Source organism: Ovis canadensis, chromosome 2 (genome assembly GCF_042477335.2).
Source record: "Ovis canadensis isolate MfBH-ARS-UI-01 breed Bighorn chromosome 2, ARS-UI_OviCan_v2, whole genome shotgun sequence".
NCBI lineage: Eukaryota > Metazoa > Chordata > Mammalia > Artiodactyla > Bovidae > Ovis > Ovis canadensis.
The window spans coordinates 251,236,586-251,260,851 of record NC_091246.1 but is presented as its reverse complement, the minus strand read 5'-3'; the positions used below and the strand labels follow the sequence as shown (position 1 = coordinate 251,260,851).

The window sequence follows — 24,266 nt, the reverse complement described above, 5'->3', positions numbered from 1 at the left end:
AGGTGAATATGCTGCAAGGTTCTTTTCAACCAAGCAGTTCTATAATTCTATTAAAGTCAAGTGCTGTTACCCTAGCTTTCCCATCTCTGTGATGTCCCCACTGGCCTTTATTAACCCGACTTTACTCCCCTTGACATTCAGCAGCTGTGTCATTTCCAGACTTCAGCAAAACTAAAAAGGGCCACTTACTACTTCATACCTCTTCATTTCTCAACAGCAACCCCCCATCAGCAAAGTACAAGAGGGGTCAGATGAAATGTGAGGGCCGTGTTTCTCTTTATTTTAGAAATGAGAGTTGACGTCACATATGAAAAAATACACTTAGCGTTCAAGGTGGAAAAACAAATTATTCCCTAACCCTCCGCCCCTTGGTACTCAATGTTCCATCTCCCACTGAGGTAAAGCTGTGCCATTGTCCGTGGCTTAAAAAAAACCAACCAAAAACCACCAGAAAGGCGGAAGAAAACCAATCCTATGAAACCCCTCCGCCTCTTCCCAGGAGTGCAGGGCGCCCGCCCCTCAGTCGGACTTCTCCTTCTCCTTCATGTGCAGGAAGACGACGCTGAAGATGAAGAGCCCGAGCATCATGGAGAAGGCGCTGGCGTAGTAGGGGTAGGCCGAGGGGATGAAGCGCTCGTACTGCGTGTGCTGCAGCGGCCGCACCGACACCTGCCAACGAAGGGCAGCAGTGCCGGGCCCTGGCCGCGCGGGGGCGGGGCGCGAGGGGCAGGCAGGAAGGGGGCTCACCTGAGTGGAGGAGTATAGGTGTGTGTAGCCTAGCCGGTTGTAATCCACTTTGAACTGGAACACACCGTACACGTCAGGCAACTTGAACTGGACGCTGTACTTGCCACCTGGGGAAGAGCCAAGACATCCAGCCAGGAGGGGCTTCCCAGGCCATCGGTGAGCTGCCCGAGCGCCAGACCGAGGCAGGGATGGGCTTCCAGAGCTGTCTCTCGCGAGAGCTGCACTTACCTTTCCTCTTCAAGAAGGTCCTCACAAAAGGATCGATGCGGACAAACTCTAGCTGAATGTCATCGCCATCAAAGGGGACCCACTTGCCGTCTGAGAGCTGTTCAATGACGATGCTGTACTCCTGAGACAGGCAGCTGGGGTAAGCCCTGTGGCCAGTGACCGGCAGGACAGCCTCGCCTTCAGCTGCACTGAACCCTCCCATGGCTCGGGCAGGACCCCCGCCCCCACAGTGGAGACGCACCCAGGTGGCCCGGCCCTCTGACCTGCCCGCGGGAGCCTGCACCGAACAGTGCCCTCCCTGAGCGCACCGGCGCGCCTGAGCGGCCTTGCTTCCACAGTCACCGCGCGAGCCTCTCCTGATTCTCCAGACCCCGCTCAATGTGAATTCTACTCCCATCGGAGTAAGCCAGCAAACCACCCCCCACCCCCTGCGTTCCCACAGCAAAAGCACGCCTCCACAGAAGGCTGCCTGTTAGGCTGAGTTTATATGCCAGGCTCTGTGCACCTGAGCTGACTTCTTAGGGTGCAGATGAACTTATTCAGCCTCGTTTAGGCACTTCAGACCCAGCACGGAAGTGTTGAGTGCTTTTGAGCAGAATCAACTTGGCCCAAACCCAGGGTCCCTCCAGCGCCAGGCTCTTACCACTAGGTCAGTGACGGTGTAGGCGTTGGGTGGCGCTGTCTCGCCCACCCGATGATGGGACACGGGCCCCACCCGGAGGACCCCCTCCTCCTTGAACACCCAGCGGGAAAGGGCCACAGCCAGCTCGTAGTTGCCAGTCTGGGAATACCTGCAGAAGGAGAAACGGAGAGGCTGCAGCCGGGGACCGACTCCCCTCCAGCGGTGCCTGGTAAACCAGTCACCAGGCACCAGACAGACCACACCCAGCCAGGCCCTGCCTGAAGGCCACACACATCTGGGATCCTGCTTGAGGGGAACACAGGAAAGGTGACAGGCGTGACACGCTGCTCTGGGTGTCAGCTACGCGGTGAGTGCACAACTGCCAAAACATCAGTGACAGGAGTTTGAACAAACTCCTGGAGATAGTGAAGGACAGGGAAGCCTGGTGTGCTGCAGTCCACAGAGTCGCAGAGTCAGACACGACTTAGTGACTACACCACCACCACCACCACAACCTCTCCAGATAAGTCATTACTACCATGAAAAGTCTAGATTGCCAAGAGCAGCAATAAAGTAACAAAGTCTTCCAAAAAGCACCCGAAGATACTCATCCTCCAACACTTTCAGCTAAAAGGCTCCCTCCTCCCTGTCTGCACAGACCCACCCCTCGGCGCCCCCTGGCCCCCGCGTCTACCTCTGGGAGCCGGGTGCGGCCTTCTGCACCGCCGAGTTGAAAAAGGCGTCGCTGAAGAAGTCAAGGGAGCCGCTGAAGATGACCCGGGCGTTGTTCCGGGCCTGCAGCCCGGCGACGAGAAGGGTGTTCTTCCCCACGGCATGTGGGTACTGGTGGCAACACGTGGCGTCAGCCAGGAGGGCTGAGACACCCCTGCCACCCTTGCCCCCGCCCACCCATTCCTCATCCCACTGCCTCCGCTAAAGGGCTCTCCCACTTGCTGCGCACTTTCGGATAAAAAGCGCTGCCCAGGCCCAGGAGCTGGAGGCCTTGAGGCTGCAAAGGCCCTCACCTGGGTGATGGGTTTATCCGGGAAGAAGGAGTAAGAGGTGGAAGAGCCCGTCAGGATGTCCAGCACCAAAGGATTGTCAGGGTCAGCCACCATCCTGGAGAAGGAGAGGAGAATCGCCCAATTCTGACCCCCAAGAACTGAGCCCAAAGGCCCAGGGTCCCCCAGGAGTCACTTCTTTACAGGAATTCATCACACTTCCTAAAAGCCAAACCCCGAGCCCTCCTCTTGCTGTGACAATGGAATCTGACTCAGTGTGACTAATCTCACCCACGTGCTCCGGGGGAAAGAAAGCCTCCTGACAAAAGTGACCCCTTCTCCCCCCAGGCTTCTGCCGGCCTCTCCTGCTCACTCACCCCACACCCCGAAAGAGGATGGGATTCAGAGATGATTTCCCAACGATGGTGGGGGCCTTCAGCAGGTTCTCTGTGTCAGCCACGATGAGCGTGTGCTACCCGAGCAGAGGGAAATCGGATCAGAAGGTTCCCCAGCCGGTGGGCCCCTCCCAAGCCTCTCCTGGTTTCGAAGCTGAACTGGTTACCTGGCCAAGGTCTGAGACGTCATAGTTGTGATGGTCGATGACAGCTGTTTTCTCCTCGTCGAACTCAATCCCACACTCACTGCCCAGCTCTCGGAGAGGGTCGCCTGCACAGACCCGAGAGACTCCTGACTGAGCCCGGAAGCCGGAGCCCCAGGCCGAGCAGTGTCCCTGCTGCCAGCATCCCCACGACTCACTCTGCCAGTCACCCCCGGGCCCTGTGGCCCTACCAAGCCGGGCGCAGCGCCCATGACCCCTGGGCAACAGCATGGTGTTCTGCCTGCGGGAGTCGGGATCTAAACTTAAACCACCACCACCTGATCCCCTCTCTCCACAAGTACACAGCAAGCTTGGTTCTGCACAAAAACTTGCTTTGAAGCAAAGTAATTACCTCGGGCAAACTTCATCTGGATGAGTCTGGACTTACAAGGTTTCTCTGATCTTCATCAACACCCAACTAAGACCCCACCCAACATGGTTTTAAAAACCTACCCACCCTGGAGAAAAGGAAACGAGAGTAGCCAGGGGGAGCTCACTGGTGCAGCTGGTGGTTAACTACACAGGGTTCGGGATCCTACTCCTCTCTCCCTGCTTCTAAGTATCTTTGAAAATGTCCAAAATAGGAAACAAAAATCTGTTAATCTTCCCTCTTGCCTTCTTTTTGTAAGAGCCGCCAAAAAAAGCAAAAGAAACAAAAGGAAAAAGCAAAACAAAGGAAAAGAAACACAGGGGTCCTAGCTCTTAGACAGGACCTGCTCCTCACCTCCCCGGCTCTGGTCACGGGAGGCACAGGAGGGACTGAGGGCGCTGCAGTGCCTGCCCACCCTGGCGGGGCTCCCCCACCTCCCTGCCGCGAATGCCCACTTGGCAGTTTCCAGGTGTAAAGCTCCCAGCTCCCTGGAGAAACGGTGGGAGACGCCACAAGCTCCTGGGCCAGACTCACCGATGTCTGAGCTGGCAGCCACCAGGACACTGCCTCCACCGTCGATAAAGGCACTGATGGTCTCCACGTTGATGTTTCCTCCAAAATCTGAAAGAAGTGCCAGATTCAGGACCCAGAGGGTTCCTCTCACTGCTCCTCTGACATCTGGGTGGGGAGGGTGACCCACAGACCGTGCTAAGTCGCTTCAGTCGTGTCTGACTCTTTGTGACCCCATGGACTGTAGCCCGCCAGGCTCCCCTGTCCATGGGATTCTCCAGGCAAGAATACTGGAGTGGGTTGCCGTGCCCTCCTCCAGGGGATCTTCCTGACCCAGGGATCGTGCACTGGCATGTGGGTTCTTAAGCAGCTGAGTCCCACCAGAGACCAGGCACAACCAATTACAGAACAGCACCCTCTGGGCGCCCAAAGCAAGAGGGACCTCTCCCATACATGTCCCGACAGGGCAATGTTCCCAGTTTCTCAGTGTGAAGATCCAAGAATAATGGCTGAAATTCGTAAACCTTTAGAAGTACAAATGAAACACTCAAACACCTGCCAATCACAGCTGTCAAGTCAGTCATACACATTTCAAGTCGCACACGAACTATTCATCTAGAAATGCCACGTTTTTTCACTCCCATTTCATGAAACAAGTTGCAGCGGATCACCTGCACCTTTCCATCCGCACCTCTGTCTTCCCTTGAGCCGCTCCTGGGGCCCCTGGCTGTTCTCCAGAGCCCATCCAGCTCACCTCAGTGAGCCCGCCTGAGAAGAGGCACTCCTGCACCTCAGGATGCTGCTGTCACGTGACCCGGGTATCCTCTGCCCGACACGAGAAGTTTCCCCCTGTAACCCTACAGGTTTAGGTCCAGCACGGTCACAGCAGGACCACTTCATATACTGTTTTAAAGTGAGCACCAAAAAGGCACATGAACTTTCAGCACCTGTAAGACCACACCCTTTTCTGGTCAGAGGGTCAGGGGATGGCCATAAGCACCCAGAACTGGCACTGAGGGGGGCTGCAGCAGGCTCCAGTGCTGAGTCACTTAAGTCGTGTCAGGCGCTCTGTGCCCCGTCGTCTGCAGCCCGCTGGGCTCCTCTGTCCTGGGGATTCTCCAGGCAAGGATACTGCAGTGGGCTGCCAGGCCCTCCTCCAGGGGATGTTCCCCACCCAGGGACGGAACCCAGGTCTCCCGCATTGCAGGCGGATTCTTTACCATCTAAACCTCCAGGGAAGCCCTCAAGGGCCCTCCCCAAAGGCGCCCCTGATGTTCAGCACGAAGCAGTGGCTAGAGTGCTCAGTGACTCACCTTTTCATTACATGAGAATTGCTTCCTGTGTGCTGGGAAGAAAAGGCAGGACAAGGGGCTGGCGTACATGTATGCTGGCCAGGGAGACGCCGGGGATGTGTGTGTGAGCAGCTGAGAGTGAGCAAGGCATCTGGGGGCGCGGGCACCTGGGCACTGAGAACGGCAGGTGCGAGGCCCCTGAGGCAGGCGACTCGTCACCAGGGAGCAGCCCAGTGTGGCAAAGGGGGCGAGGCGCGGCGGAGGAAGCCGGGCACTGCCGCTTCTGTGGGCTCTGTGCCAGTGGCCACGGGGGAGCCACCGAGGCCTTTAAGCAGGAAACCAAGATAATCTCCTTGTGGGGAGAATTCCTTTCCCTTGAGGGGAATCAGGAGCAGGGGTGAGGATGGACGCAGTGACAGGACCACTGCAGTCACCCAGGCAGTGAAGAGTGGCGTCTGTACCCCAGCAGTGGAGGGGGTGGTCGGCAGGAGGCGGGAAGGAGGAGGAGGAAACAGGGCAACCCTGCGCCCCCACACCGAGGGCCAAGCCTGATGAGGGAGGGAGGCACGAAGGACGGCGCCACGACCGCTGCCCGAGCACCGGAAGGCTGGAGGAGCTGTTCACCCCGACTGGACACACAAGTCTGTCCACTACATCCACTGGGCACTTAGAAGTGAGCTCACATCGTAAGTCTGTGACGACGTGAACATGAGGACAGGACGGCCCTCCTTTCTGAGCGGTGACTTTCAGGACAAAGGAAAGCACAGGACTTTACCGATCGACGGAACATCTTAGTCAGGGGTGGGGGGCACTCAAGCCCTTATCCCACACCGAGCCACCCATCCAGCCTCGGCAACGTAAACAGCTGCTTGGTCCAGCACAGGGCTTCCCAGCAAGACGATTCTGCCACTCAAGGCAATACCCGCAGGCGTTTCTCGTCACCAGGAGAAGCAGGCTGCTGGTACCTGGTGGGTAGGGGCTCAGGACGCTGCACGGACCAAGGCGGTGCCCACAACACAAAACCATCCAGCCCAAAGTGTCAGGAAGCTTGCTGCTGAAACTCCAGCACAGTGACAGACTAGGAAATTGATGACTTCTTGTTGTTTAGTCACTAGTGAAGTGAGTGAGTGAAGTTGCTCAGTCGTGTCCGACTCTTTACGACCCCATGGACTGTAGCCTACTGGGCTCCTCCATCCGTGGGATTCTCCAGGCAAGAATACTGGAGTGGGTTGCCATTTCCTTCTCCAGGGGAACTTCCTGACCCAGGGATCGAACCTGGGTCTCCCGCATTGTAGGCAGACACTTTACCGTCTGAGCCACTAGCGACGGGTAGAAAATTCAGCCAGGCTCCTTCGTCCATGGGATTCTCCGGGCAAGAATACTAGAGTGGGTTGCCATTTCCTTCTCCAGGGGATCTTCCCAACCCAGGGATTGAACCCAGGTCTCCCGCACTGCAGGCAGATGCTTTAACCTCTGAGCCACCAGGGAAGTTTAGTCACTAAGTTGTGTCCAACTCTTTGCAACCCCATGGACTGCAGCACGCCAGGCTCCTCTGTCCTCCACTATCTCCTGGAGCTTGCTCAGATCCACGTCCCCTGAGCTAGTGATGCTGTCTAACCATCTCATCCTCTGTCGTCCCCTTCTTCAATATTTCCCAGCATCAGGGTCTTTCCAACGAATCAGCTCTTTGCATCAAGTAGCCAAAGTATTGGAGTTTGAGCTTCAACATCAGTCCTTCCAATGAATATTCAGGACTGATCTCCTTTAGGATGGGCTGGTTGGATCTCCTTGCAGTCCAAGGGACTCTCAAGAGTCTTCTCCAACACCACAGTTCAAAAGCATCAATTCTTCATACCTCAACTTTCTTTATAGTCCAACTCTCACTTCCATATGAATGAAACTGAGATACCTCGGCTTAACTCCAGGCATCATGCCTTGAAAACCCAGTGGACAGTATGAAAAGGCAAAAAGGACCATTATATCTACTACTTTGGTCAAGAATCCCTTAGAAGAAGTGGAGTAGCCATCATAGTCAACAAGAGTCTGAAATGCAGTACTAGGGTGCAAACTCAAAAACAACAGAATGATCTCTGTTCGTTTCTAAGGCAAACTATTCAATATCATGGTAATTCGAGTCTATACCCCAACCACTAATGTCAAAGAAGCTGAACAGTTCTATGGAGACCTACAAGACCTTCTAAAACTAAAACCAAAAAATGATATCCTTTTCATCATAGGGGACTGAAATGCAAAGGTTGGAAGTCAAGAGATACTTGGAGTGACAGGCAAGTTTGGTCTTGGAGGACAAAATGAAGCAGGGCAAAGGCTAACAGAGTTTTCCCAAAAGAACACAGTAGTCATAGCAAATACCCTCTTCCAACAACATAAGAGACAACTCTACACATGGACATCACCAGATGGTCAATACTGAAATGAGACTAATTTATATTTTTTGCAGCCAAAGTTGGAGAAGCTCTACACGGTGAGCAAAAATGAGACCAGGAGCTGAGATCATGAACTACTTATTGCAAAATTCAGACCTAAAGTGAAGAAAGTAGAGAAAATCACTACACCATTCAGATATGACCTAAATCAAATCCCTTACACTTATACAGTGGAAGTGACAAGTAGATTCAAGGGATGAGATATAATAGACAGAGTGCCTGAAGAACTACAGATGGAGGCTCGTAACACTGCACAGGAGGCGGTGATCAAAACCATCCCCAAGAAAAAGAAATGCGAAAAGGCAAAATGGTTGTCTGAGGAGGCCTTACAAATGGCTGTGAAAGAAGAGAGGTAAAAGTCCAAGGAGAAAAGGAAAGATACACCCATCTGAATGCAGAGTTCCAAAGAATAGCAAGGAGAGATAAGAAAGCCTTCTTAAGAGAAGAAACAATAGAATGGAGACAGAGATCTCTTCAAGAAAAATAAGAGACACCAAGGGAACACTTCATGTAAAGATGGGCACAATAAAGGACAGAAATGGTATGGACCTAAGAGAAGCAGAAGATATTAAAAAGAGGTCGCAAAAATACACAGAAAAACTGTACAAAAAAGATCTTCATGACTCAGATAACCACGATGGTGTGATCATTCACCTAGAGCCAGACATCCTGGAGTCCAAAGTCAAGTGGGTCTTAAAAAGCATTACTACCAACAAAGCTAGTGGAGGTGATAGAATTCCATCTGAGTTATTTCAAATCCTAAAAGATGATGCTGTGAAAGTGCTGCACTCAATATGCCAGCAAATTTGGAAAACTCAGCAGTGGCCACAGAACTGGAGAAGGTCAGTTTTCATTCCAATCTCAAAGAGAGGCAATGCCAAAGAATGCTCAAACTACTGCACAATTGCACTCATTTCACACACTAGCAAAGTAATGCTCAAAATTCTCCAAGCCAGGCTTCAACAATACGTGAACTAAGACCTTCCAAATATGTTCAAGCTGGTTTTAGGAAAGGCAGACAAACCAGAGATCAAATGACCAACATCTGCTGGATAACAGAAAAAGCAGATTCCAGAAAAATATCTACCTCTGTTTCATTGACTACACTAAAGCCTAAGACTGTGTGGATCACCACAAACTGTGGAAAATTCTTAAAGAGATGGGAATACCAGACCACCTTACCTGCCTCCTGAGAAATCTGTATGCAAGTCAAGAAGCAAAAGTGAGATCCGGACATGGAACAACAGCCTGGTTCCAAATCAGGAAAGGACGACGTCAAGGCTGTATACTGTCACCCTGCTTATTTAACTTCTATGCAGAGTACATCATGAGAAATGGCAGGCTGGATGAAGCACAAGCTGGGATCAAGACTGCTGGGAGAAATATCAATAACCTCAGATATGCAGATGACACCACCCTTATGGCAGAAAGTGAAGAAGAACTAAAGAGCCTCTTGATGAAAGTGAAAGAGGAGAGTGAAAAAGTTGGCTTAAAACTCAACATTCACAAAACTCCTAATCATGGCGTCTGGTCCCATCACTTCATGGCAAATAGATGGGGAAACAATGGAAACAGTGACAGACTTTATTTTTTTAGGCTCCAAAATCACTGCAGATGTTGACTGCAGCCCTGCAATTAAAAGATGCTTTCTCCTTAGAAGAAAAAGTATGACAAACCTAGACAGCATGTTAAAAAGTAGAGACATCACTTCGTCAACAAAGGTCCATCTAGTCAAGGCTATGGTTTTTCTATTAGTCATGTACAGATGTGAGAGTTGGACCATAAAGAAGGCTGGGGCTGAAGATTTGATGCTTTTGAACTGTGATGTTGGAGAAAACTCTTGAGAGTCCCTTGGACTGCAAGGAGATCAAACCAGTTGATTTTAAATCAATCTTGAATATTCATTGGAAGGACTGATGCTGAAGCTGAAGCTCCAATACTTTGGTCACCTGATGTGAAGTGCCGACTCACTGGAAAAGGCCCTGATGCTGGGAAAGACTGAAGGCAGAGGAGAAGGGGACAACAGAGGATGATGGCATCACTGACTCGATAGATTTGAGTCTGAGTAAACTCCGGGAGTTGGCGATGGACAGGGAGGCCTGGCGTGCTGCAGTCCATGGGGTCACAGAGAGTCAGACACGACTGAGTGACTGAACAACAACAAATCCAGGCAACCTCTTCACCTTTCTGAGCCCGTTTCCCCATCTTTAAAACAAGGACCCAGTGTTTCCCGGGTACAGAGGACACGCTGAGCATCCTTCTCCTGTAGCCACTACTGCACGTGCCTTCAGAGCTTCCAGATCCCAGAAGAGCAAGGAACCCACTGACACGTGGAGGAGGCAGCCAGGCCGGGGTCCTCACACCTAAGAGGGCCTAATGGTCACAGTGCCACAGAAGGGCACTCAGAGCCCTTATCCTGGACACGACTTATCCTGAACACCCCCGACCTCCAGAACACGCTAGCCTTACTCCCTAGGGGTGTCTGAGACGGTTTCCCTCAAGATCAGTCCCCATCCTGCAAGAGACAGAAAAGTTGACCACAGAGATGCCAGGCAGGGCTTCAAATAACACTGAATCTCAGAGACATTATTCCATTTCTTTTCCCTGCTTTCTCCATCGAGAATGGTCACAGTTCAATGCTGGCCTTAACACTTCTCTCAACCAGCTCATCTCCTCTTTTAAGAGCACGCCTCAGGTCCAAAGCCTGCAGCAGGTCAAGAACCAGCCAGAGCTTGACGGCACTGCATTCATCCTGTTTATACTTTCCTCCACCGAAAGCAAACGGTGGTGCCGTACTGGCTTTCCATTCTCAGTGGTGACAATGGGTTCATTACTAGTTTTCTTTCAAACTGGGCTTGCCGCCCCTTTTTTTTTTAAGCAGGTCAATTTGAAGAAAAACATTACTATCACAAATATGGAAGTGGTAAAGATCATGGAAGTGGGTACGTAAATGACTCCGGCTTCTGAAGCAGTATGTTAGGCTCTGCCATTCCTCCCGCTAACAGCAGCCTACCTCAGCCTCCTCAGCCCGCCTCTGCCACCTCCCTCCCTCTCAGTGACCCTTCCAGGCACAACTCAGACAGTCCCTCCACTCCATCTTGGGCATTCTGACACGTGGTTTGGTAACTCATTTCAAGTCCTCGTTTATATTTCCTCACAGACAGGTTGAAAGACTCCTCAAGGGCAGGCTCTTTCACTATTCGGTACTGCTTTCAGAGTTCCAACATGGCAGCAATCCAGCAAACACCACTTAACCCGCTAAAGGCATCAGTTGCCTGCCTAGCCAACTTGAAGATTTTAATGCACAACTGAACTTGCCTCCGAAAAGCCAATTCCAAAGGCACATGTTACAGGGGAGTTGGGAGCACCTCGCCAAGTAATGGGAACCTAGGGGAAAAAAATACATCAGGGGTTTGGCAGATCCCAATCTCACATGAACCACAGAGAAGAAAGTCGATGCCAGTGAAGTGACAGCCTTTCTAAGCTTCATGAGCTGAACAGAGAGATGGCGGTCCTGACTTCCCCCGAACAGGGACAAATTGTGTCCTCTGAGAAAAAGATAAACTGAAGCCACGAAAGAAGAGAATGACTAGGATGCTCACTGAAAAAGCACAACAAAAAGGGAAACAGCCAAAGGAACTGGGGATATTTAGTCTGGAGAAGAAACAACTGAGTAACTCAGGAGCTGATTATGCAAAGGCTACACCTCTAAGCAAAATAAGCATTAGACCTATTCTCTTAGGCCCTGGGGAGTATCAGAAAGCCTTTTCCTCCTTGCCCCAAATAAACAAAGCAGGTAGTGGGAGACAAATTTCACTTTAATACATGATCTTCTTAACAGAGTTGTACAGTGGTAGACTGAGTTGCCTCCTAAAACAGTAAGCTGTCACAGGAATGTCAACTGGAAAATCTAGTGAAGATGTTCATTTGGTTCAACAACTAGTCTTCTGCTAAGCCCTGGATATATCCACCCAGCCTCAAATAGGGGTTTGGACTAGGTAATCACTAAAGGTTATTCTCAGCCTAACTATGACTCCATCTGAATTCTCAGGATCAACTACCACCAATGCCCCTTTACAGAAAATCATACTTATGGTACAGCCATTTTCTCTTTCCACACAGGCTCCTAAGGGGAGCGGGGCGGGGTGCTGGTGAAGGAACATTAACGGAGAACACCCACTTCTCAGAGTAGCAGAGCCAGGAGTTCTAAGGTCTTCAACAACACTTGACCCCACAGTCCTCAGCTGTGTCTTCTAGTAAGGACATATCCTCTCCTAAGCCCAGAGTGAAGTGAAGTGAAGTAAAAGTCACTCAATCGTGTCCAACTCTGTGACTCTATGGACTATGGAGTCCGTGGAATTCTCCAGGCCAGAATACTGGAGTGGGTAGACTTTCCCTTCTCCAGGGGATCTTCCCAACCCAGGTCTCCCGCATTGCAGGTGGATTCTTTACCAGCTCAGCCACAAGGGAAGCCCAAGAATACCGTAGTGGGTAGCCTATCCCTTCTCCAACATATCTTCCTGACCGAGGAATCGAACCGGGGTCTTCTGCATTTCAGGCAGATTTTTTACCAACTGAACATTAGCATTTTCCTCTTCTCTGGGAGCAGCAGCGCCCAGGGCTGGCGACCCATTCCATCCCAGGACATACCCAAGATTCTGAAGAAAGCTGCTAAGTCAGAGTTCTGGGGCGACCCGCAGTCCTTACCTTCTACCGAAGGAGAGAAGATGATGAGATTGTCATAGAGAAACTCCCCGTACTTAATGAGAGACAGGCTGGGGTCATCTGCGGTCTTGAATGTGAGTACAAAGCCGCGATCTGGAAAAAGAGAACGAGGGAGCTGAGGCAGATAGGAGGCAAAGAGAAACCACCACTGCAGAGACGATGACCGTCCTGCCCCCGTCCCCCCACCAGCCCCTTGGCGGCAGGTCGGACCTTGAAGGCGAGCTCGGGTGGGAGGGAGAGGGGTCGGTGTCTCGGGGCTCAGGGACCTTTCCACCGCATCGGGCCCCAGTCTCACCCTTCAGGCTCCGGAAGAAAAGCGAATGCGTCTCCCGGAGGTTGAGGTTGTCAAGCAGTACCAAGGTGCGGGGACCGCTGGCGCCGGCCAGGCCAAGCAAAGTCAGCAGCAGCAGCCACCAGCCGGACCACACAGGGGCCGCGCGGGGCGCCATCTTCCTGCTCCAAAGAAACCAGGCGCCTGGTCACCGGAAGTGCCCTTTCCGCGGTCGCCCAATCAAGGCTCGTTGTCTTGGAGTATCACCCGGAAGTGATTCGAGATCGCCGGAGCCGGGCATCCGCAGCCGCTGCTTGGACGGCGAAGCGCGAGGAACCCGGCCGGAAGTGTCCCTATGGGAGGCGGGTTCTCGGCACACTATTGGTGAAAGCGGCGCGCGGTCCCGCCCCGCCACGAGAGGAAAAGGCTCAATCCTAGAGAGACAGCTCTGCGGCCGCGGCCAATCAGTAGGACCGAGAGCCCTTAGGTTCCGCCCGTTGCCGGCTCCCGCCAGAGTCCTCCCCGGCTCGTGCCTCCTCTTCCGATTGGCCCTGGTTTGGGCCGCGGCGTCCCGGTCAGGGTCCGGGCCGGAGGTTAGCTGACCCGGGACAGGTTCGACTGGAGCCAGGCCCCACCTCCACTGTCTCCAGGGGGGAGGTGGTTGGAAAAAGGCCGGGGACTGGTCACGGGCGTGGGGGCTGCGGGAAGAGGGCCGGAATGTCTCCCGCTGCTCACGGGCGCGGGGCCGGCCCACCCGGCCTGATGAGGCCGTGTGGACTGGGCGAACATTCAGAACCGCTAGCTGCGCGCATGCTCGCACCAGCCCTGTAACTTGGGCGCTTCTCCGGTTTTCAGGCTGCTTCTCCTGGTGGCTCAGAGGGTAGAGTGTGCCTGCAGTGCAGGAGACCAGGGTTCGATCCCTGGGTCGGGAAGATTCCCCAGGAGAAGGAAATTGCAACTCACTACAGTATTCTTCCCTGGTGGCTCAGAGGGTAAAGTGTCTGCCTGGAATGCAGGAGACCAGGGTTCGATCCCTGGGTCGGGAAGATCCCCTGGAGAAGGAAATGGCAACCCACTCCAGTACTCTTGCCTGGAGAATCCCATGGAGGGAGGAGCCTGGTGGGCTACAGTCCATGGGGTCGCAAAGAGTCGGACACGACTGAGCGACTTCACTTTCACTTCCCAGTATTCTTGCCTGGAGACTTCCATGGACAGAAGAGCCTGGCGGGCTGCAGTCTGTGGAGTCGCAAGGAGTTGGACACGGCTGAGCGACTTTCAGGGTAACTTTATGGGGCTTCCTTTGTAGCTCCGTCGGTAAAGAATCCACCTACAACGCAGGAGACCCAGGTTTGTAACCTAGGTCAGGAGGATCTGGAGAAGGAAATGACAACCCACTCCAGTAACCTTTCCTGGAGAATCCCCATGGACAGAGGAGTGGGCTGCAGTACATGGGGTCACAGGGAGTCGGACACGACTGACCGACTTCAGTTTCTCTTGTTTCCAGGCCGCTGTCCTAGGCTGGCACTAGAAATGAGGAGGCGTGGCCCTCCTTATCTGTGTCTTTGGGACAGCCTGGGCTCTTGGGAGGACTAGCCAGATTTTCAAAGTGCGTAATGCAGAGCCAGGCTGAGCCTCCACTCAGCTCTGCTGGCCCCACATCCCTTCTGAACTGACAGGCCGCTGCCAGCTCTCCTCAGAGCGCCACGGGTCTAAGTAAAAGCGACCACAAGCATCTCCAGGACTTAGCCATTCTCTAGGGCTCAGCCCCAGTCCTGGAGTGAATGGCGAAGGTAACTGTGGAGAGAAGGCAGCCATTCTTTTCTGATGTATTCTATTTGTCCGCAGAACCAAGAACGTGGGGGCAAAAGTCAAAACCTCCCTCTGTGCTTCTCCTCAACCAGTCCTGCCCTCCATCCCCCTGACTGCACCCTGAACTCCTACACCACAGCCCAGCCCTCCTGCCCTTTGGCCCGCGATGCCACATCAGTCCACTTCTCACTCAGACCCGATGGTGTAGGCAGTCACTGAGCAGTTGGCCACAGCTCACAGAACCCAGAGGCTCTCCACGCATGTCTGCATCTAAACTCATCTTGGCAGCTTTATCTCCTCTTGGTCCCTGCTCAGGGCTTCCATGGAACAGGTCTCCTCCCACCTTTTACATACCCTGATCTTCCCACCTCCTGCCTTTTGTTCCCTCTACCAGGAACCCTCTCCCCACATTCCCATCTTAAGGGATCTTCTTCGTCCTTTGTGGTAGCCCCACCCGCTGCTGCTTCCTTCACAAGGGCACTCTGTTCCCCATACAGACCTGATTTTGCATCCTCTTGCTCAAAGGGTGCACTGCAGCCTGCCTCCCCTTAGGCTGATCTCAGGGTTTCCTAAGCACCTTCCGCCCTGGCTTCTCCAGAACATGAGCTCCTTGGCCCAGGCAAGTAGCTTGGGGCAGGTACCACAGTAGTTAATACACAATATGAAAGGGAGGACTGAAGAACTAACAGCACCTGCTACGCAGCAGGAACTCTACACACTATCTCATTTAACCTTCACAATAACCCTGTGAGGGCTTCCCTGATAGCTCCGTTGGTAAAGAATCCGCCTGCAAGGCAGGAGACCCAGTTCGATTCCTGGGTCAGGAAGATCTGCTGGAGAAGGGATAGGCTACCCACTCCAGTATTCTTGGGCTTCCCTGGTGGCTCAGCTGGTAAAGAATCCGCCTGCAATGTGGGAGACCTGGGATCCACCCCTGGGTTGGGAAGATCCCCTGGAGATCGCACAAAGAACTCTATACACTTATCTCATTTAACCTTCACAGTAACCCTGTGGGGTTGGTATTATCCCCATTTCACAGATGCTCAGCGTGAAATGAGGCTCAGGACAGCACCAAAGCCTTTTCCCTCAGACTGTGGGCCCCTCAGTCATGGGCAAGGGGATGGGTCAGTCTTAGGCAACTGGGATGGCCTGGATTCATTTCTAGTGATGTTAGCACACACAGTTCCAAGACAGCCCCTGCGAGCATCAAGACCTGGGTCTTCTCTGGACCTCAGACAGATGTGGCCCCTATTTTCCAAAACAAGGAGTCTGCTCTCCTGGGTCACTGATCCTTCGAGAATCTAACAGTGGTTCACATTTATATACTCTCTGCTAAAAAAGCTGCACTTATACTCAAAATTGCAGGGAGCTGCAGAGACCTGGAGCCTGCAGGCTGTTAAGAACCCCTGCTCCAGGCTTCCCCGGTGGCTCAGTGGTTAAGAATCGGACTGCCAATGTAGGGGACACTGGACAGATCCCTGGTCCAGGAAGATGCCACAGAGCCACTAAGCCCATGAACCACAACTACCGAAGCCCGTGCGCCCAGAGCCCTGCGCCGCTACCGAAGTCACCACAGTAAGAAGCCTGTGCATCGCAACGAAGAGAAGCCTCCACTCACCCCAGCTAGAGAGAGCCCGCGTGCAGCAGTGAAGACCCAGCACAGCCAAAAGTAAGCACAAACGTACACACATACATAAAAGAACCCCCGTGCCAAAAGAGCTTCCCCAAGGAGGCCAGGGAGGGGCCACGGGGACGCTGTCTGATGATCGGAGAAGGGCAGTTTGTCAGTAAAAGGCAGTTTATTAGGGCAGCTTAATGTGGAATGGCCTCCCCTGCGCCGCAGACCAGCTGCTCCAGGACCCCTGGGCCCGCCCCACAGGGCTTCCCCACCAAGTGGGGCCTACTGGACAGAGGAAGAGGGTTCAACTGCCAAGGTGCTGAGCTTGATCCACGTGGAAGCCGCCGGCACTCTGCGGGATGCTGATGAAGGCCTGGAGGCAGAGCTGAGGTTTCTGAACCCATGGAGGCACAGAACTGCACTGGTGGGCACGGTGGCAGGCCGATGGGAACACTGATGTGGCGTGGAAAGCGAGTGTCTCCAAGGATGGTCCAGGCTCCGAGGGGCTCACACCCTGGGCAGAGTGGGCTCTCTGGGTAGCAGGGAGGGGAGTGTGCCTTCCCAGGGACAGGCCCCCTTGGGTGCCCCGATCACTGTGGAAGGCAGGCGGGAGGAAGCCTGGCTGGAGCTGCCCTGGGGGGCCTGGCGGTCTCACAGGAGCCCAAGGGCAGGGCAGCAGCTGGCAGTGTGTTCACAGAGGCTCACCGCCAAAGCTGCTTTTGCTTTTCTTACGCTTGGCCTTGGTGAAGGGGATGTCGAGGGACTCGAGACGGAAGGGCCGAGGCTGGGGCATTTCGGGGGCCTGGGCAGGTGGGATGGCGGAGCCACTGCTGAGTGGGGAGCTGAGGCCTGGTGGTGAGCTGTGGTGTGCTGCGGAAAAGCACAGAAGGGAGACGCGCTATTAGCCAGGATGTGAGGGGTGGAGAGGAGGGATTGTGTGTTGGGTACAGAGTCTGGTCCCCCCGCCCCAGCCAGAGGCCCTGGGACGCAAACCTCTGAGAGCTGCTCTGGCTGAGGCCTTGGGCCCAGCACTCCATCTCTGCCCAAAGGGTCTGGGCTGGGTGCGTGAATTTTCAAGACTCAAACTGTGCAGCCTGGGGTGTCAAGCCAGACAAGCCTGCTGCAAAACCCTGCTCTGTCACTTCGTAGGAGGGTAACCTTAGGGAGCTGCTTCTCCTTTCTGAGCCTCGGTTTCCTCATCTGCAACATGGGCATGATGCCAGGTACTCATCTGATGTGAGTTTCTTCACAGTCCAGCTTTCCTCTCCTTCTTCTTCACCTCCACCCACTCTCTCTCTCAAATAACCTCAGGACAGATCTGAGGTTTGCTTTTTAATTGGTATTGGATTGGAAGCTCAGTGTCTTTGATTTTAGTTTTAAGAGCAAAGTGGCTTTGGACCCTTGCTTGAAAAAGCGTTGTTTTGCTTTTGTGGTCCTGATTGCCCTGCTTTGGGAATGAGTTGTCATTTGAGGAAGCTGGTGAGGAACTGACTGAGTCCTGGGCAAGCCCAGGCTGGGGCCTGTGTGTCAGGAAGATAGAGGATCCAACTTAGCACTTTGCCCCCCGGGAAATGGAGGGGGCAGGAGATGGGAGGCACTCCCCACCTCGTCTCACTGATCACAGGAGGAGGCAGCGCTCCTCAGTTAACAGCGGAGGGAACAGGCTCAGAGAAGTAAAGGGGTTCCTGGCCCGGCCTGTGTGACTCCAGAGCGCTCAGGGAGGGGCTGGAGGGCAGGAGGCGGGCAGGACGCTCACCCAGGCTCTTCATGGGGTCCGTGCCGAGGATCTGGCTGGCCCGCTTAGGCCGGAAGTAGTTACTGGCTATGTTCTCACTGTCACTGCGACTGAGCATCAGCCTGTAGCGGTCCTCTTCCTGTTGAGATGCCAAGCCTCCAGGTCAGGACCCCTTGTTTGTGCACTTCCTGTGCCCTGTGCCCTGACCCAGGGGGCTTCCGCGGGCTCTGCCGGCCTGGGCGGCGGGCTGCCCTGAACCTCACTGTCCACGTTGCAGTACCCTCCACTCTAGACCCCGACTCCTGCAGTGGGATCCAGGCAGCTCAAGGCGGCAAGGAGGCTGGCCGTCTCCAGTCTACACACGCTCCTCCCCACCCCCACCTTCCTTGGGACAGAAAGCACCTTATTCTTGCTGCAGTACTCCAAACCAGGCCCATCAGGGGCAAGGAAGACACTACATCCCCCACACCCAGGACAGCATACTCATATAACACAGTACTCAGCTCACGAGCACATTTATGAACATCAGAACTCGAGGCCTCTAACGCTGCTGTCACCAAGCCCTAGTGCTTTCCCTGCTGCTGGGGACCTGTTTTCTTCAGCCCGAATCTCTTCCTTCAGGGAACGACCCTTCCCCCACTGGACACGGTCGTGGAAGGTTATGCATTCAGGGCAGCCTAGCACCACCACTGCCGCCTGCCCGTCCCCTTGCTACACCTCTGGACTCATGGCTCAGACTGGGCAGTCACAGAATGACAGCTGGACACGGCCATTGGTCCAAGAGTAGGCCCGTGACCCAGGCAGAGCCAATCAGAATCTTTCCACAAGCGTCGGTTTAAAAAACTGTATCTCTCTTCCTCTTGGATTACCAATTGCTAGCAGCCATCTTTCCCGCCACACAGAGAAGGCCTGCCTAATGTCCAAACCTAGGACTCCAAGTGAAGCAGAGCCAAGAGGTGAAGAAACCACACAGAACCAGGACTGTTTGGGCCCGTTCATCCAGCCATGCCTGAAACTGGTCCACTTAACATAGACCGAGAAAATCCCTATTTTGCTTGTGACTGTTTGCATAGGTATCCATCACCTGGAACTAAAGCATTCAAATATAACCCATCCGCAACCCTAGATTAAGAATGGCTTTTTTCAGGAACAACTTTCCTTTTCCTTTTTTATAAACCAAGTTAGGGAATCAAAAGCAGCCAATTAGAGCCTTAGACCAGCCTGAGTTGCTCAGATGGAGATGCTTGGCTGGAATTCATCAACCTGTGAGTGACCTCATTGTGACTGCAAAGGTTATGTTCCATGTAGGTTTTCCAAAATATCTGCAATGGTTAATGGTGAGGATCAGCAAATTATACAGTCAGTGGGTCAAACCTGGCCACAGACTGGTTTTGGAAGCTCTCTGGACAGTCGTGCTCATCCGCCTGCACACGGTGGGGTGGGCCCGTGCGCTCTGGCAGGGCTGGCAGCTGGCCGAGCACCCAGCACCCAGCCCCTAAGACAGTTACTGCACAGCCCTTTAGAGAGAAGCGCGCTGGCCTCCGAAGGCTGCGTATCTGCCGTGACACAGAATGAAGGCAGGATGAAGTGAAGTGACTAGAGTCACAGCCACTGTTTATGGAGACTTTCGAGGACGCTTTCCGTCCAAGAGCACCAGCCGCGGCCCAGGAAACCAGGAGGAGCTGTCTGGTCTCTGGGTTTGCGGCTGAAACCTCTGTCCTTCACCAGCAGGGTGGGCTGCCTTGAGCCACTGGTCTCTGTGCACACTAAAGTGCCTCTGAATGAGGGCCAGAAGAGCTGTGGGGTCTAGGTGCAAAGGGTGACATAGAAAGGGCCTCCGCTCAGCCCTCTGATGTAATCCTCGAGTTGCCTGGAAGCACAGTCCAGTTCCTACAGCCCCCCTGACCGGCCGCACCTTGGGGTCCAAGCTCCCCGCTCCCCACTGGCTCTCCCAGAGACCCTACCATGCCTGGTTCACCGTTGTCCGCTGCGGAAGTTTTGCGGGCTGGTCTGTTCTGTGCCCCTGTGGAAACTGCTACGAGAAAACAGAAGCTGAGGTCACTGCTGCCTGGAAGGAGGGCCAGCAGGGCTGGGGGAGAGGCTGGGTGCTCAGGCCTGGCGAGGACACTGCCCACCCCTAGAGAGGGGATGGCTCTGAGAGACATCAGGAGGGCTTAGGCCGAAGCAGCCATTCCCCTGCCTCCAGGAAAGTCTGCAGGTGAGCATGGGGAGACAGGCCAGCGCTGCCTGTAGCCTGCGAGGAAATGAGGCAGCTGGTGTTTCACCGGGGGCGGTGCCACGCAGGGGTTAACAGTCAGCGGCCTTTTGCTCTGGCTAAGCCACGAAAAAAACGCCATGGGAAAAGAATGAAAGCAAGATAGAGCAATTAAGTATAATCTAAACAGAAGTACATCGGCTTGATGAGTTGGGGTCGTCATGCCCTGCTGAGCCAAGGAAAAACAGTGTGGACCTTGGAACGCTGGGTCAGTGCAGGTTCGGAATACTGTTTGCTGCACACACCAAGATATTTTCCCCAAGGCACATGCGGGTTTAGGGCCTCCAGCTGGGTGATACCCTTTGCACAAGAAAATAATGACAGTTCAAGGTCATCAGTAACGTGGGACACGGGAACAGGAAGCTGATTTTATCGTAGCAGCGCAGATACTCTCTGCATGCCGAGACACTACGTAAAAGTGATGTGGCTCCGAGGCACAGGCTCTTAATCCCTGAGATTGTGAGTCCTCGGTACCATCTTTAAAACTTTAATTCTGTTTCTAGTTTCTTTCTTCCAAACTGTGTGTCGCCCCACTTTTGCTCCCTGCCTGCTGTGCTGGTCCCTGCCAGGGTCGTCAGAGATGGTGGACCTAGATGAGCACTCCCGGAGCAGATGAGCACTCCCTGAGCAGGAAGCGGATGGTTGCGGCCCTCCCGGACCCAGGAGCCTGCGGCTCCCTGGATGGGCGGAGCCACTGGAGAGGATCCACTGCAAATCTGAGCCTAACCTGAGACTCAGTGAGGGCTTGGTGGCTTTCAGGAGTAGCTCATCCAACCCCTTCTCTGTGAAGATCAGGCGACCAAGGCCCAGAGAGGGACAGTGATCATCACAGGGTCACACAGGAGACCAGCAGCAAAAGCAGAAGGGGAGCCAGGCCTGCAACTGCCCAGCTGGCTTCTGTCCCTGGCCTACGACTCACTGCTAGGATTGTGACTCTGGGTAAGTCACTTAGACTCTGAGATTTCTCATATGGAAGATGGGTGAAAATCTTTATCCCTTCAAAGGGTTATTGCAGGCTGAAGTAAGGACAGTAATGATCGTGGTAAGAAAATGCATCATGAATTTAAAATGTGCCGGGCATGTTTCCAAGGATTTTACATGTCGTAAGACGTTAAGCCACCTAGCGATCTTTAGGGAAGGTGCTGTTATTAATCCCCATCTCACAGATGAGAACCCTGAGTCCCAAGAGCTGACACAGGGACTGCTGGAGCCAAAATTCCAACCCACGTGTGTCTCTTAGGTCCCCAACATTCTGGGCACCCAGCGTCACCTGTCTGCTGCCCCCACAGCCAGCTGGGAGAGGTGCGGGGCCCCCTGACAGCCTGCAGGAGAGCAAACTGTGGAGAAGGGCAGGGGACAAAGGAAGTGGGCAGCGGGGAGGTGAGAGAGACAGCAAAGCTCCTGACCTACTGGGAGGCTAGTTTTTATGATGATGGGCTCAGGAATCTTCCAGAAACCGTTGTCTTCATCCCAGCAGGACTCTCGTCTTATCCTCTCCAGGTTGCTATAGTTACAGTCCCGGCGAATCAGGGGCTGCACCTGCTCCAAGAGCTGCTGGAAGAGCAGAAAGTCACGATCCTGCCGCCGGATGGTGGCCAAGTAATCGATCTTCTCCAGCTCAAACTCCGACTGCAGATCTTTGATCTCCACCTCTGCCGCCCGGAGCTGAAAACAAAAGATGAACAAGCAGTGAGCAGGAAAGACATCCCACGGTTTCCCTCTCCTCCACGCTTGCCCCCTGCCCCGCCCCCCACCCATCAGTCACTCAGCCCCGGCTCACTGATCCCCTCACCAATCTGATCGCCACCGTCTATCCTGTCATCCTTCCATTGATTCATTCACCGCCCCTCCCACCCCTCCACTCAGTACTTAGATGAGCACCTACAGGGTCCTGAGCCCAGCAGGAAGAGAGGCTGGTCATCCACTCCCATCACCAGCCCTCAGTCACTATTCCCACTCGTACATTTTATTCAGAAGCCGTTTACAAGGCTCCACGTGTAACACTGTAGTTACCACAGTCCTCAAGATCTCAGAGAACTGTACAAATTCTTTCTTCTAAAAGAAGCAGTAGGCGGGACTTGCCTGCTGGTCCAGTGGCTAGGAGACAACTGTCTGCCTGCGAACACAGGGGACAGGGGTTCGATCCCTGGTCCAGGAAAAGCCTGCGTGCCCGGGGCAACTGAAGCCTGTGCCCAGGGCCCGCAAGCCGCACCTGCTGAAGCTTAAGCACCTGGAGCCTGTGCTCCGCAACAAGAGAAGTCGCCACAGTGAGATGCCTGCGCATACCAACAAAGACCCAGAACATCCCAAAATAATAAACTAGTATTTTTAAAAAGCAGCAGCAGGCACACCTTCTCAGACAACAGCCCTCACTCCCCTCTACTGGCACACTTCTGCTGGTGTTCAGCCGCTCAGTCGTGCCCAGCTCTTTGCGACCCCATGGACTGCAGCACACCAGGCTCCCCTGTCCTTCACCATCTCTCAGAGCTTGCTCAAACACGTCCACTGAGTCAGTGATGCCATCCAACCATCTCATTCTTTGTCACCCACTTTTCCTCCTGCTTCGATCTTTCCCAGCATCAGAGTCTTTTCCAATGGGTCGGCTCTTTGAATCAGGTGGCCAAAGTATTGGAGCCACAGCGTCAGTCCTCCCAGTGATTTTTAAGGGTTTATTTCCTTTAAGATTGACTGGCTTGATCTCCTTGCAGTCCAATGGACTTTCAAGTCTTCTCCAGCACCACATTTTGAAAGCATCAGTTCTTCGACACTCAGCCTTCTTCACAGTCCATCTCTCACATCCATACATGACTACTGGTAAAACCACAGCTTTGACTAGACGGACCTTTGTTGGCAAAGTGATGTCTCTGCTTTTTGTTATGACGTGACAGACACTAGACTAAGAATCAGACCCACCTGGATTGAACCTTAGGTTTCAAATGTTTTGATCTCCTGCTCAGGTCTGCCAGACTTGCCCTCCATACCCTCCTAAGCACAGCGACTCCCAATGCCCATGGTAACCAAGCCCTCCCTCAGCCCCGTGACACCTTCCTGCGCAGTCTGTTTCCTCAAAAAGCAAGGACAGTGTGGCTAGGAACGAAGGCTGTTGTAAATTCACGGGAACGATAATCACATGTAACCAACTGAGAACAGAGAATGCCTGGTGGGACTCAGGCGGGCAGGGAGCCATCAGGGAGGGGCGGGTACACAGGGCCTTCAACTGAACTAATGATGCTCCATGTATGTAGCTGGACAGTAGCTACAAGGCATTCATGGTAACAGTCTTTATGTATTTTTATACACTTATGTGCGCAGATGCTCAGTCGTGTCTGACCATGGGCTGTAGGCTGCCAGGCTTCTTTGTCCATAGAACTTTCCAGGCAAGAATACTGGAGCGGGGTGCCATTTCCTCCTCCAGGGGATCTTCCCAACCCAGGGATGCACGTCTTGTGCCTCCTGCATTGGCAGGTGGATTCTTTACCACTAGAGCCACCTGGGAAGCCTCTTATCCATTTATCATCACTCACAATTATTTCAAATTGAGCTATAACCCACATCAAAACTATTCACCCATATAAAGTGTGCAAATCAGGAATTCCCTGGCGGTCCAGTGGTTAGGGCTCTGCACGCTCACTGCTAAGGGTCCAGGTTCAATCCCTGGTTGGGCAACTAAAATCCCACAAGTTGTGCAGCACGGTCAAAAAATTAAATTAAAAAAAATGAAGCATAGGGCTTCCCTGGTGGTGCAGTGGATAAGAATCTGCCTGAGACCACAGTGGACATAGTTCGATCCCTGGACTGGGAAGATCCCACTTGCCACAGAGCAACTAAAGCTCACGCACCACAGCTGCGGAGCCCGTGTTCTAGAGCCTGTCTCCAAAACGAGAGAAGCCACCACAGTGAAAAGCCCACACGGAAGAGTAGCCCCAGCTCACCACCCTGAGAGGAAACCTGCATGCAGCGACAATACAGTGCAGCCATTTATTTATTCTTTTGGAAATAAGTAAAAGAATCGCGAAAAAAA

General features: G+C 53.5%; 2 protein-coding genes and 1 long non-coding RNA gene across 8 annotated transcripts in view; 1 reads left to right on the top strand and 2 right to left on the bottom strand.

Annotated features, from left to right (window-relative positions):
• Positions 1-257: 257 nt before the first annotated feature.
• DDOST (dolichyl-diphosphooligosaccharide--protein glycosyltransferase non-catalytic subunit) lies at positions 258-14,334 on the bottom strand. Its single transcript, XM_069579090.1, has 11 exons — positions 12,833-14,334; positions 12,520-12,630; positions 4,101-4,187; positions 3,161-3,264; positions 2,976-3,070; positions 2,623-2,716; positions 2,292-2,440; positions 1,619-1,766; positions 976-1,096; positions 748-854; positions 258-669 (listed from the first exon to the last, which is right to left on the bottom strand). The coding sequence occupies exons 1-11, from the start codon at positions 12,984-12,986 to the stop codon at positions 520-522; spliced, it is 1,320 nt and encodes a 439-aa protein (XP_069435191.1). The 5' UTR covers positions 12,987-14,334; the 3' UTR covers positions 258-519.
• Positions 13,265-24,266, top strand: LOC138434421 (uncharacterized). 6 transcript variants are annotated; one of them, XR_011254777.1, is made up of 5 exons: positions 13,265-13,401; positions 13,995-14,088; positions 15,983-16,286; positions 20,815-21,184; positions 21,746-24,266. It is a non-coding gene; the product is annotated as an uncharacterized lncRNA (long non-coding RNA). The 6 variants fall into 6 exon arrangements; XR_011254775.1 differs by having other exon boundaries at positions 13,321-13,401; positions 13,995-14,155; positions 21,746-22,583; XR_011254776.1 differs by having other exon boundaries at positions 13,329-13,420; positions 20,749-21,184; positions 21,746-23,962.
• The window catches only part of KIF17 (kinesin family member 17), a 51,175-nt gene continuing 43,306 nt past the window's right edge, over positions 16,398-24,266 (bottom strand). Inside the window, exons 12-15 of the mRNA XM_069579088.1 lie at positions 21,652-21,910; positions 19,935-20,005; positions 17,992-18,109; positions 16,398-17,105 (exon numbers count right to left, since the gene is read on the bottom strand). Coding sequence (XP_069435189.1) covers positions 16,927-17,105; positions 17,992-18,109; positions 19,935-20,005; positions 21,652-21,910 — 627 coding nt within the window. The 3' untranslated portion in view covers positions 16,398-16,926. The remainder of the gene's footprint in view (positions 17,106-17,991; positions 18,110-19,934; positions 20,006-21,651; positions 21,911-24,266) is intronic.

Coding starts and splice junctions, on each gene's coding strand:
- DDOST (XM_069579090.1), bottom strand. CDS start 12,986: ATGGCGCCCCGCGCGGCCCCTGTGTGGTCCGGCTGGTGGCTGCTGCTG. Junction 12,631..12,832: donor TTTCTTCCGGAGCCTGAAGG/GTGAGACTGGGG, acceptor CTCTTTTTCCAG/ATCGCGGCTTTGTACTCACA. Junction 1,097..1,618: donor ACACCGTCACTGACCTAGTG/GTAAGAGCCTGG, acceptor TGCCTGTCTCAG/GAGTACAGCATCGTCATTGA.